This window comes from Apaloderma vittatum, unplaced genomic scaffold (genome assembly GCF_000703405.1).
Source record: "Apaloderma vittatum isolate BGI_N311 unplaced genomic scaffold, ASM70340v1 scaffold13224, whole genome shotgun sequence".
In the NCBI taxonomy this organism is placed as follows: Eukaryota; Metazoa; Chordata; class Aves; order Trogoniformes; family Trogonidae; genus Apaloderma; species Apaloderma vittatum.
The window spans coordinates 114,667-128,443 of record NW_009714423.1 but is presented as its reverse complement, the minus strand read 5'-3'; the positions used below and the strand labels follow the sequence as shown (position 1 = coordinate 128,443).

Here is a 13,777-nt window from a genome sequence, read left to right as displayed (position 1 = left end):
CATATTCATCCACTTTACTCTATATTCAGCTCAGTTTACTGGGTCCATGGACTCCTCCCTCAAATTGCACAGGACAAGGACAGTGCTGTGCATGGGAGTTCTGGGGAGCAAATTTTACAAACTGAAAATAAGTGAAGTGTCTTAAGAGCTCCATAAATCACAGAATCATTTAACTAGGAGTAGATCGTGAAACCTACTAGTATCAATGGGGAATTTTGTAATGGTCAAAGGTCTGGAAACCTTTCCAAATGAAGCATTCACTAGGGCTTTCCTGGAAAATCAGGTTACTAAAATATTTTTGAGGGAGTATTTGGAGGCGATATGAGGAGAAAGTTTCTATATAGAATTCTGTAGTTGTGTTCAGGTAGTAAATAGAAATAAAACAGTGTATTAACTGTATTAACCGTGAATCTGTTTCAAAGACTGGAAATACTAAGTAATCCAATTTATGGTTCCCTTTGGTAACTGCAGAAAAGCAGCAGCGGTACTATGGGCTTTGAACTATTTCACTGATTCAGCCAACGATTCAGCTGAGAGTGGACAGAAATCATGTAGAAGTCATCCCAAGGTTCAGTCCCACTTGATGGAGCCCAGGCTCCAGCGCTGCTTCTGGGTCGCAGCATGAACATGCCCTTACAGATTGAGCTGTCGCCTGCCAAACCAAAGACAAACAGGTTCTGGAGTCCCAGAACTACCACACTGAAAGATTGCTTCACAGGACAGTGCTGTTTGCTCCAAAAGGCAAAATGTCAATGGGTGGTAATATAGGTCCTAGAGAGTTCCAGGGCCCAAAATCTTCATTTCTATCATGTAAAAACAGTTTGTGTTCCATAACGCAAAGCTTCAAAACTAACTGTGATCTTATTACCTGTCTCTTAGTACGTAATTAAGAGCAGACTTGCAAATATTTCAAGTCTGACACCCCCATCTGAAAAGCTTATTTCCACTGCGTTGCAAATGAGTGTAAGACTCTGGTAACCTTGTGAAATGGTAGATCATTGCATCATCTGAAGCTGAGTATGTTCTGGTAATGGGCTGTGAAACGTGATCGTGGAGACATATTTCTAAACTCTAAGAGACATTTCCAAGGTATTTTTATCAGGACTAATAATAATTCTTCCTAATCTAAACAGTATCACAGTGGAGACTTCAGATGTCCCTTTGCATACGGATAATGCCGTAGCAAAGCCGAGTGTCATGCTTATTAGCGCTCCAAAATTATTCTTCGCTTGTTACTAACAAATGCCTTTTAGGTTTTCAAAGTGGATTTTAAGAGAGTTGGACTTCTCACAAATGTTGCTTATTTACATAAATACTTCTCAGTCCTTTTCAAAAGAAAATGTTTGAAGAATTGCAAAGCCTGCACAGGAAGATACATGGAAAAATGCAAGATCGGGCAAGCTGGACCCTGTGAACGTGCCGGCTTTGACACGGAAGGATAGCATTGTATTCAAGTATGCTATCATTCAGAGTTTTTTTCCTGGAATAATTCTGCTTTCCTATGGGGCAGCTTTTTGAGCACCAACATATACAACATCCCAAATCTCCTCATCATTTCAGCATCGGCACACATGCAGCCATGTTGGTGGTATTTTGTGCTTTGCTGTAGAACAGTCAGTGTTTTCTGGGGTGGTAGCAGGAGTATTATGTGTACTCTGCTCACTGTCTATACCATAGTCATCAAAGCAGTGAAGCACTATGTTTTGTATATTAATTTTTTTCATTTTCAAGAAGGGCCTGCAGCCTGTTAAGCACAAAGCTCCATTTCTCTCTTACTGTGAATAGAAAAAGCAACCTTAAAACAGCACTCAGAGAACAGGAAGAAAATGTTTGTTTCAGCCACAGACCTTTGACAACTTTAAAATCTAAAAACTAACAGCCACTATCAAACGAAAGAGGACCAGCTAGGGAAACAAGCCGTTTCAGTCTGTAGCCAGAGGAAGGAGAAGGGAAGGTGTACGGCTGCGGTGTACTAGCTCTTTTCCTCAAACAGGAGGCAGTGTGGTCTGCTACAAACAGCGCCAGAGTCAGAACCAGGACCGTGTGTCTGTTTTCCAACTTCAAAGCTCCCTGCTGAGTATCTTTCTACAAAGACTTTGTCTTTGTTCTCTTATCCAGAAAGTTTGGAGTGAAAAGCAGTAGTTTAGGTAAGGGCTGTGAAAAATAAGCAGTAATACCTAGATTGTGTTGTAGCATATAACATTTGTTATTTCGAGAAGAAACTGTGAAGAGGACCTTTATTTGGGAACTTCTCAATGACCATTACTGTATTTTTCCCCTCCTTTATAGCCTTTAGAGAGCAAAAAATACTCATCTATGCTACTGAGCTCAGAAATAGCCTGTGAGAATAACATGAAGTGAAACCCAAAATGTGAAACTTCACTGAGAACTATCTAACCATGAACACTTCTTGAGAAGCTCTTAAGCCGTCTGGCAGAGGAGTCAATACTCCATGACACGAACCAGTACACAGTTTGGTCCTAATTCAGTTTGAACACAGGCAGAGAAATAAATTAATCTCTGTTAAAGGAATGTTTAACCAGGGACTGGTCAGAAGTAAAGCCAAACTAGTCTCGTTGTAATTGAATAGATCAATTTTGGGTCATGCTTTTATTCTGTAAGTGCATTCAAAAAATTATCAGGAGCATTTCTTCTCACTATCGAAGACTGATTCTCTCCACTATGCTTTATTTTCTGAAGTTTCCTGGAAAGAGTTTCCTGGAATGTGAGATCATTTCTTCACTTCTCCCATGGGACAGACACACGCGCACACACACACACAAATAATAAAAAAAACCAAGTGATGGGTATCTCCTGTAGAAACAAACACCCTGCTCCTGGTGCGTACTTTCATGTGTGCACGTAAAGGAAGTTGACTGGAGTAAACAGAGCTGTGTTCACAACAAAAAAGTAGAGAGGGCTTGAGAGGGCTTCCTCTCCTGTGTAGTGGTGAGAAGGGAATGGAGACAGCAGCTACACAGTGCAGCCCCAACATCCAGGAGGTTCACGCTGGTTATCCATTAATCCCTTCCACGCATTTTTCCCCCTTCCCTGCAGTGAAGCTCCTGGTGCGCCCCAGAGAGCTAACTTGTTTCATCTCTCCTGGGCAAGCCCAGATCTGGATGAAGTGTCACCCAGGCGCCCTCAGTGACCAGAGGGGTGTGGGGTGGCTACTGACTACCCTTGTATTTGTTTTGTTACATCAGCAAGAGTGGACTTTCATGCCTCCGCTGTGTCCTTTTTTTCCTTGGGCTGGTTTTTGCTGTGCCTTCAGTTCTCTCCCTCCTCCCCCACCTTCCTCTTCTCCATTTGCAGCGTGCCCCTCCTCCTGGGCTGCCACCCCTCCTTCTCCCCTCCTCTTTCCACCGTCAGAGCCCTGCAAACTTGTTAAAAGCTCTCCCAGTGTTCCAAGTTAGAAAAAACTTTTACGAGGTATCAGCACTTTTCTTTCATTAGTGGGGAAGGAAGGATGAAAAACACAAAACAGCCGTAGACTTTTAAAGTTTAAATAGACAGGTCTGAGTGCCTGAACGTGCTCTTCCATTTTACTTTAACCCTCCGAAGAAATATTCTGATCCAGTTTCACTGCTGATCAGCAAGGGTAAGTTAAAAGTTTTCCTTTTCCATCTTTCCGTGTATCACTTCTTCTGAAAACGTGTTTTTTTCTCACCCTAAGAGTTTTGTGTTGCCGCGCTGCTGGTGTTTTAAAAACATACCTCTGTAAAAGCTTAAATTCTCTTAAAAGTGCTTAATTCAAACTTTCAGGAATTCCTTGCTTTCGTTTGTCACTTTTTCTATAAGTTTCCTCAGATGTGACACTTCTACACCTTCTCACCTTGTTCCACTTGAGGGGCAGGAACCGCGGTGAAGTTTTAACTGCGGGGCTGAGCTGGAGACTTGTTGCTTGTGTTGGGGTGAGCTCGCTCCTCTCTTCGCCTCGGACCACATGAGCTCCTTGAAAGAAAAAAACACTGAGGTGCGCTTCAGTCTCCTCTGTTGGAGCGAAATTGCATCAGAAGTTAGTAACGGGGAGACCCTGTCCTGAGCGCGTCCTGGTTCTGCCCCACGCATTTTGCTTTCACATGGAAAGCCTGACTGATGCCTCCTGATTTGTGCAGGGCAAGGGTCTTAATTAGGTGCTTTGTTAAGTGCTGCAGCTACTGAAGTGGTGACTTTCACGTGGTCTTCCGGATAAGTTTTCCCCTTTTCTTTTAAAAGAGATGTGATAAAATCCAGACGTGGGCTATGGATTTTTAACCTGGTTTGTTTTTGTATATAGTTACTCTGTTTTAGCAACGTCGGTGAGGGATTTTAGAGAAGGAACGTGAGATACCATGATAGGGCTTACCACGTTGGCAATGTCTGTGAAAGTCTTGGGTAGATAAAAACGAAAATTGTCTAGGAAGAACTGTGCAAGAATATCCACAATATGTGTCATAATCCCAATATGACACATTCTCTTTATATTACCTTCAAGGCTTAAATACCAAAATGTGGAGGAAAAGAAAAATCTGGAGCAGCATCTCTTGGAGAACTAAAAAGCTTTTTACGGTGCAAGACTTGGAGTGATTCCTTATAGCAATTGTTGCCTGCTGCTTGCCAGTAGTTAAAGAGCAACACGAGGAGGCAGGAAAAAGAGCCTTCAGCTGAAAGGCAAAGCAGAGACTATCTTATCGTGTAACACATTCTCCTCTAAAACAAGAATATTGTGTGCTTATGTGTGTCCTCGCATTTTGCCTTGAGATAACCAGCGAGCCTCGACAAGTGGTGTGTTTTGTCTGAGGAGTTTCTTTTGATTTTTGTATGTGAGGTTTATGAGGAAAAGCCCTGGTAATGGGGACAAAAACGAGCTGTGGACACTTTGTGCCTGACTTATGTGTCTGCGTGTGTGCGTCGGGAGCAAGGTGGAGGACTTGCGTGGAACTTTCATCCTGCCATTTTTAACATCTGGACAGCACACTACACTGCAGAACTTAAGCCTCTAGTCTTTGGGATGTTTACTGAAGTGTTTCCTTCAGAAACTTCAAAGCCAAACACTGGCACTGACCCATGATACCTAACAAGCATACAAATGGGAGAGGGCTGAGCAGCAGGCTGGGTTCAGGAGAGGGAAGAGAGGGACACAGGGGATTTGATTTGCAACATAAATCTGAATGCTTATACATTCAGGAGCACAAACAGATTCGACGCTGTAAAGTTATCTCAGCTCTCATATTACGCAAGCCCAAAAGATTAATTTTATTTGTCTCTGCTATGAAGGTTGGTTTAGGCCGGGGGGTCTTGTGGGCATGTGGAAAGTTTGATGACATTGAGCAATGTATCTGTTTCATCAGATACATTGCTGCCTTTTCCCCAGCCTCTGGTATCGCCTCCTCATATAGCCCACTGAATTTATTTTGCATGGAAGCACCTGGTATGTTGTTTATGCCACACATATGCTTTAGAAATCCAGATTTCAAAATCTGCAATCAGGAGCATCAGAGAGCCCAAGTGCCCCTCAGGGAATTCAATGTTTCTTCTCTAAGTTCCAAAGTGAGTCAGGAGGGCGATGAATCTGGGCAGTAACACAGAGGGTAGATCTGACTTGTACAACTAGAGAATGTAGAAGAAAAGTGCTTACAGTTGCTTTTGCACTACGCTTTAGAATTAAATTAGGTGGAGAGGGTACAACACAGGAGAGGCAAAAGCTATGGGGTAGATCCACTCGTGTCTGACCACCAGCAATACTAGCAGACAACCAAAACCCACACAGTCGTGATGCTTTAAATTCTAGTTACTGCAAGCATTTATTGCATAATCTTTATCCAGCGGATGAAATGAACTGAAGCTCATCTGCAGACCTGCAAATGAACTACACCTTCCCAGGAGAATGTCTGGAAGACATATGCTGATTTTTGTTTTTGTAAAATTTCCGCAAACAAGCCTTCCCTATTCAAACCCATCCAAAGCCCATCAGTTGCACATCACAGCTGCTTTCTCTGCAACACTGGTTTCTTTTGGGAAATATGCAAACTGATTGATGGTCAAGGTCCAGAATCTTATATTTTGTTGACTATGTGTAATGTGTGTGAGCACACATAAAAAGGTAGGAAAACCAAAATTTTGGCCTATTTCCCAACTGCTTCAGCTGCATAATCCCATTTTAGATCCCATTCTAACCCTTACTGCTCTTCATGCACTAGCATGTGACCTTCTAACACTGCAGTCAGACCTGGACCTGTTACCGCAGCACTGAGTTTGCGTTATTCTTCATGGAAAATATGAACCAGATGACGTGATGAATGCCATCCATAAAAAATAGTTCTAGAATTTCTTAATTGTGGCTTACAAATCAAATTTCTTATACATGTGGTCATCCAAAACCCATGCAGATGAATGCTGTCATACCTCCGGCTGCTCTATGGCTTTTTTCCTATCTCTACCCACACAGAATCACAGAATCACAGAATGTTAGGGGTTGGCAGGGACCTCTGAAGATCATCTAGTCCAACCTTCATCCCAGCATACCTAACCACTACACCATAGCCTCAAGTGCTAGATCTACTTTTTTTTTAAACACCTCCAGGGTTGGTGACTCCACCACCTCCCTGGGCAGCCTGTTCCAGTGCCTCACCACTCGTTCAGTAAAGAACTTCCTCCGAATATCCAATCTAAACTTACCCTGACGCAACTTGAGGCCATTTCCCCTTGTCCTGTCATTAGTAATTAGAGAGAAGAGACCAGCACCAGCCTTACTACAGCCTCCTTTTAGGTAGCTGTAGAGGTCAATAAGGTCTCCTCTCAGCCTCCTCTTCTCTTCTCCTCTTCACACACAGTAGGACCCAGAAGAAAGCCATCTTTCAAAGGTTTTATTGCCCAGCTTTAGTTTGTCTCAGAAAAAGGTTATAATTCTGTAAAGCAATGACCAGTAAGAACTCATGAAATGTACATACTCGTCATCAGCCATATCCTCAAGTTCCTGAAGCACTGAAATGGTATCAATCAGACTGGTCAATCTGTGTCATTCAGTGGACTCATCTAAAGTGTTTGGAAGTGTTAAAAGAAGTTTAAGTGTAAAGTGCTGAAGAAGTATTTTAAAAGGTTATCTGCTCTCCGTTTCAAACTGTTGACAAAGCTGGAATGCTTAAAAAACTATTTGATACAAAACCTCTTTTTATACCTAGTAAACAGATACAGTAATCAGTTAATAAAATTGGTCTTTCAGTGCCCTGAAAGTAAGCAAGTTAGATCCAATGAATGAATTTTCTTTACAACACAACAAAGAACTGTGTTTCATAAAGAAGTAGACTCCACTTAAGCCAAGGGGTAATATATTTGTGCCACCATAAGGTTATCTGATTAACAGTACAATGTTTTGAATTGATGTGGAGTTTTTTTATCACTGGCAAGGGCTAGCATGTAACTGATCTCTTTAAAAAAATGTTCCTTTTCAAAACTATGTATGAGTAATTCAAGCATGGAATGTTTCCTCCTGGAGTTTATATTGCCAGAGGACATAAAGGAAACTTAGCAATTTTGCATGCTGAAGCAAATTAAAAAATAGGTAGTAAATTCTCGGAATATTGCAGGTGTGGGATTAAGTAGGTCAAAACTGAAGTAAATCATGTTGCATTAATGGACCAGACGAGAGCGTAATTAAAAAACAAACAACACATAACTGCCTAGAAATAACACGTCCTCTGTTTTCTTAATCAAACTTTCAATCTGAAATAACATTTAGACAGTAAAAAAATACATTCAGTCTCAGGAAAGTCTGTTAATGCAGTAGTTTCGAATCATCGGAAAGCTGACTAATTAAATCAAGAAGCCGTGACTTGAAAAAGGCACCTTCTGTCCACTTCCACTTCTAGGACATGGAGCAAATAGCTCGCCTTTAAAACAAACCTCACGTGCTGTGTGGTTACAGGCTGTTCTGTGTTTTAACAATCCCGGCCTGAGGAGGAACGTGGTCACATTTCATTCCAGCCTTTCCAGGCACCTCTGTGCTCGTGTGCGCCCAACTCCTGTGCCCACCCCGAGCCCATAAAGCCGAAACGATCCTTTCCCGGGAAGGGCTGAAGCCGGGGCTGGCTGAAGGGATGTGTCAGGGATAAACACTGTTGCATGCTCCTCTCCTCCTTCCTGGCAGAGGCTTCCACGTTTAAAAGCCTGAAGCAGGCCTGATCCTTTGATGGGGCTTTGCTGAAGTGAAGAATTAATGACGCGGGGAAGGAAGGGTCTGCACGCCGCAGTAGGTAAACTTCAGAGAGAGCTGACTAAGTGGACTGAGGAAGTGGCCCTGGGATATTTTTCAGGGATTCAAAGATAATTGGCATCTCGGAGCTATGGGAGCCAGTACTTTAAACACTTGTCTCCCATTATTCTCTCAGACTGTTTCCGATGGCAGGAACGGTGTGTTTTTATTTGGCATCTATTGTTATGATTGAGTTTGCCAGATTTAGCGTCTTGTGTTTCCAGTGACTCACTGCTTCTTGAAAGCAAATCTCCTTGGTGCTAAAATTTCCTATTTTATGAATTATCTGAAAAGGGCTTTTTCTGTAAATGACCTTCACTAGGGAATATATCCATGATGCGATGGGGAGGAAATCATTTGGATATTATCGAAACTATTAATACCAGGAAGGGATTACTCAGCATGCACGGAACAAATATCTATACCCAGCAGCATCTGCTTTAAAAAGGGAAGCTCTGTGATTGTTTTCTCTTTTAAGTGCCCGACTTCACTTGCTTGTTCATGTGGGGCAAGTTAAAATGTACGTTTTTATGCAGATAAGATTACCATTCTCAAGGTGGTAAATATCCTATAGTGAACTTTGTTTAAACATCAAGTAAACCATTTTACTTCTTTTATGTCATCCTGTGTATTTCCAGATATCACTGGGAAGCTGCTTATGTCCCAGAAATGCGCAGTTTAAAACTCAAGAAAGACCGATTTAAACTCACAGTGTTCAACACTTGGAATGCAAACTGCAGCCAGCAGTTGCCTTAAAACCAGAAAGAGCTCGTTTACCTTTTTTTGCTGCTAAATCTTTTTTTCCTTTCAAAACAAAGTGAAGGAGTTTAAATTCAAAAAGATGCAAATACAAAGCTGAAACTACAATAAATTAAGCAATCCACAGATAAACGGGAAACCAGTTTCTCCAATATAGTAATGTGAGCTTAGCTGTGCTTCAGGTTTGGGTTCCTTCATAAAAGTATAGGTAAAGAATACTAACTTTGATCTTTGTGCTGCAAATACTGGTGTATAAACTTTATTTAGACGGAAAGTTTTTTCTGAAGTTGAGTGTAGTATAAACTTGGCATCATGAAGAACTATACTCTTAAATGCATTATACACAAGAGCTCAGCTTAATGTTGGTGTAGGAAAAATAGCACGTATTTTGCAATGATAAAATTTTGAGTATCCAACCCTAGTGCTAATTTGGTATAACCTTTTGTATTCAGGTTCTACTGTGGTTTGCTTTCTTATTCTCTTAGAAAGTGAGCATAAAAGTTACTGTGAATGATCCACACTGAAAGAAAGAAATTTTTCATTTATTCCTGACGTATTCAGGAGGTACCACTAAGTGCTTCCACATACTGCTTCAGCGGTATTTCACAGCTGTTTTCTACCTGAAGCGACTGTAGAATACTGAACTGAAGCTGCCACCAAGGCAGTTGAGCCAACCACAGTGGCAACTGAGGGCTTTCTTGAAAACAGGAGTGAAATTAGAAACCTCTTTTTTCATTGCGCACTGAGACATTATATGTACATACTCTTTTCAGTTTCCCTGACTTCCCATTCCACCTGCAGACTAAAACTCTGATTTCTCTTTAGATCGCGTAGAACACACATATTAAAACAAAGCTGACATCACTGCTTTATTAGCATTGGTATCTGATTCAGTGTATCAAAGGTATTAAAGCTCTGTCTTAACCATCACTTTTTGTTTTCTTTGTGTCCTTCATTAGCCAGCAGCCTGTCAAAATGGGTGATTGGAGTGCCTTGGGAAAACTTCTTGACAAGGTTCAAGCCTACTCTACTGCAGGAGGGAAAGTGTGGCTGTCTGTCCTCTTTATTTTCCGAATCTTGCTGTTGGGGACAGCAGTTGAATCTGCTTGGGGAGATGAACAATCTGCTTTCCGGTGCAACACTCAACAGCCTGGTTGCGAGAATGTCTGCTACGACAAGTCCTTCCCCATCTCCCACGTACGCTTCTGGGTTCTGCAGATCATATTTGTGTCTGTACCTACCCTTTTGTACCTGGCACACGTGTTCTACGTGATGAGGAAAGAAGAGAAGCTGAACAAAAGAGAAGAAGAGCTCAAGGTGGTCCAAAATGATGGTGTGAATGTGGATATGCACCTCAAGCAAATAGAAATTAAGAAATTCAAGTATGGGATTGAAGAGCATGGCAAAGTGAAGATGCGTGGGGGGCTGCTCCGTACTTACATCATTAGCATCTTGTTTAAATCTGTCTTCGAGGTGGCTTTCTTGCTGATTCAGTGGTACATTTATGGGTTCAGCCTGAACGCCATCTACACTTGTGAGCGAGATCCGTGCCCGCACAGAGTGGACTGCTTCCTCTCCCGTCCAACTGAGAAAACCATCTTCATCCTCTTCATGCTGGTCGTGTCCTTGGTGTCTCTTGCCTTGAACATCATCGAGCTTTTCTATGTGTTTTTCAAGGGTGTCAAGGATCGCGTGAAAGGGAAAACCGACCCCTACTCCCACAGCGGTGCTATGAGCCCTTCCAAGGACTGTAGCTCCCCCAAATATGCTTATTACAATGGCTGCTCCTCACCAACCGCCCCCTTGTCTCCCATGTCTCCCCCGGGGTACAAGCTCGTTACCGGAGACAGGAACAATTCCTCCTGTCGTAACTACAATAAGCAAGCCAGCGAGCAAAACTGGGCCAACTACAGCGCGGAGCAGAACAGGATGGGGCAGGCTGGCAGCACCATCTCCAACTCGCACGCCCAGCCCTTCGACTTCTCTGATGAGCACCAGAACACTAAAAAGCTGGCGTCGGGACACGAGCTGCAACCCCTCACCATTGTGGACCAGAGGCCTCCCAGCAGAGCCAGCAGCCGAGCCAGCAGCAGGCCTCGACCCGATGACCTGGAGATCTAAGTTTCTAGCTGCAGTACTTGCTCAACTATGAAATGACGTGCATTGGAAGATGCAGTCAGCGATGATCTTGTTCCAGTGGAGGTGGTACTTAACAGTCTCAAGCAGGAGATTTTAACAATCGTACAAACAAACAAACAAGCGAACAAACTTTTAAAATACTTGCTGTTTTTGGGGGGGAATGTGGGGTCGGTGTGGGGTGGTACAGTACACGTTGGTATTTAATGTAGCTGGTTTAAAGAATTTAAATACTAAAAGAAAAAAAATAAGGAAAAAGGTAGTCAGTACTAAGGTAGGGGGTTGTTTTTCTAGGAAGGCTGTAAATATCTGAGTGTATGTGTATGCGTGTACTATCGTGTTTGTTTCTAAAGAATCTTCTGTAATACTAAAACCCAATAATAACTGAACTCACATTTGTCAGGGTGAAGTGCTGCCTGAAGATGAAAACATTTTTCCTATTCAACAAGCAAAAAAAAGTCCAGGATTGCCTCTGATCATTTCCCTGTCAAGAACATTCCATTCTTAGAAAGTGCACTTTGAAGGTAATCTTTCCTATATAGTCTTTCAGGTTGTTGAAGGGCTCCTGTGAGGACAATCTGCAACCTTTGAATCATTCAACTCAAATTTCAGACATGGCCCACCAAGAAATACTTTGGTCACCTGCTTTTCCAGCCCTTCACGCAAGTAGCTTTTGTGATGTGCGTAAATGGAGGATGGCTCCACACTTGTAGAACCGGCAGCCACACTCTTGCCCACAGCGGTATCCGGGTTCCTGCTGCTCACGTACAGTGTAATTAGCATCATAGAAAACCCACCTTGCTGCCACTTGCAGATGTAAGCATTAAGTCAGGCAAGAAACTGCCTTTAGTGAATTTTATCGCACCTTTATATGTATTAAGGGTGTACGTATAAGTGTGGATGTGGAGGTAAAGGTATACACGAAACACCCTTGGAAGCATACGTTGAGAAATAAAACGCATGCAGATGACTTGCAGTTGACGCTCTGTCATAGATATGGTGAAAATGTGGGCCACTATGGTGTTTACATTCTCTGATTCCTTCAATACAAGTGAAGCACATGTCACTATCTTTTTTTAATTCTATAGAATATTTTCCATGTATCCTAAACGGATGCTTTTTTAAAAATAAAATTTAAAAAAAATGAAAAGGGCCTAGCCCTGGATGTCTTGCTCTGGAAAATCTCTCTTTTTTAAGTCAGTGGGAGTTTTGCCTGAACGAAGGCTACAGGACCAAGCCCAAGATGTAGCGAACCATGTTCTTGCTGGCATGAATGATATTCTTTTGTAGAAGTTAGGGGTGGAAAAGGCCCTTTAGGTCATCTAGCCAATCTCCCTGATAGGTAATATTGATGCTTGAATGATAGAAGATGTAGTACTGTAAGGAAGCTTTAGTCTTTTATGTGAAAAACTTAGAAGAACTGCTTTGTGCTGGATTAATAATGAAATATGCCTATGTGACTTTTGCAGTAACTGGTATTTTTCTTGTTCTAAATATTCACATTTACTGAACTGTAATGTCCCCTCCGAGTTTGACAGTTAGGTCTTTCTAGATGGCTCTAGCAACTTTAGTGTTTACACATAGATTTTGTTTGAAATGCAAGTGAAGTTGAAAGGATTTTTAAAGAGTACAATTCTAGCTAATTTATTTGAAATATATGCTAAAGGAATCTACCAGTTTCTTCAAATGCATAGCCTCTTAGCTGAACACAGGTTGACCAAGGAGATACATACAGCTTGGTTTCATTTTGCAGCAACACAGATAAATTTGTTTCATTTAATACATAATATTAATTTGTTTGACATTCCATGTTAAACTACTGTTGTGTTCAACTTCATTGCATGTATGCAACCATAGTCCGTCGGATCATGTTGTCTGGAGAACATTAGTCAATAAAGTTTTAATTTAGTATAAATATATTTTCTAACTGTCTTTTACTGTTTTGTATGTCCATATATCTTTTGTTTCAGTCTTATAATTGAAACTCCTTCCTTCTCTCTTCATTTTTCCCCAGTCACTCTGCATTTCAGCAGTATTCTTGATTTAATCCGTCTGGATTTACTTTGAACTGAAACAGGACCAGATTCAGATACCCTGACAACAAAAACAAGCATAGTTTGTGCCACTCCTGGAACAAAACCATACTCAACATGAACTACTGTAGTTCAGCTCTTGCCATGAGCCATGGAAAATAAATATTTATTTGGAAACTTCTATAAATATGATAGTAGTAAGAACCTATCATAATTTTTCAAGCAATTTCTGTATAAAACCTAGATTCAACAAAAAGAAATTATTGCCTCTAATTTACATTTCTACATGTAATCAGATTGCTTGACTGAGAGTCAATTTCAATTTCTGGAATGAAATCCTCATTCCTTCAGAGTCAATGGGAGAAAGGTACTGATTTTGATAAGGCTGGGATTTCTCTCTACTGTTCTACCACTTAGGTTCCTGTCATTAATAAAGATATACAGTGCTTGGCTTTTGGACTCTGAGGAAAGATGGATCAACTCCCTTTATAATTTGAAAAATCAAAGTATAATGGTCATGGAGTTATCGTACAGCTTTCTACTTTCAAATTTCTTGTCATGTCCAAATTCTTACCCCTCCTTTTAGTAAAAATGGAGAAGAATAAGCAGGACAGCC

The 13,777-nt window shown here is 41.5% G+C and overlaps 1 protein-coding gene across 1 annotated transcript; it reads left to right on the top strand.

Moving 5' to 3' along the window:
* Nucleotides 1-3,367: 3,367 nt before the first annotated feature.
* Nucleotides 3,368-11,367, top strand: GJA1 (gap junction protein, alpha 1, 43kDa). The gene is made up of 2 exons (XM_009868774.1): nt 3,368-3,601; nt 9,952-11,367. Exon 2 carries the CDS (start codon nt 9,968-9,970, stop codon nt 11,111-11,113), a length of 1,146 nt encoding a protein of 381 aa, XP_009867076.1. The 5' UTR covers nt 3,368-3,601; nt 9,952-9,967; the 3' UTR covers nt 11,114-11,367.
* Nucleotides 11,368-13,777: the final 2,410 nt, after the last annotated feature.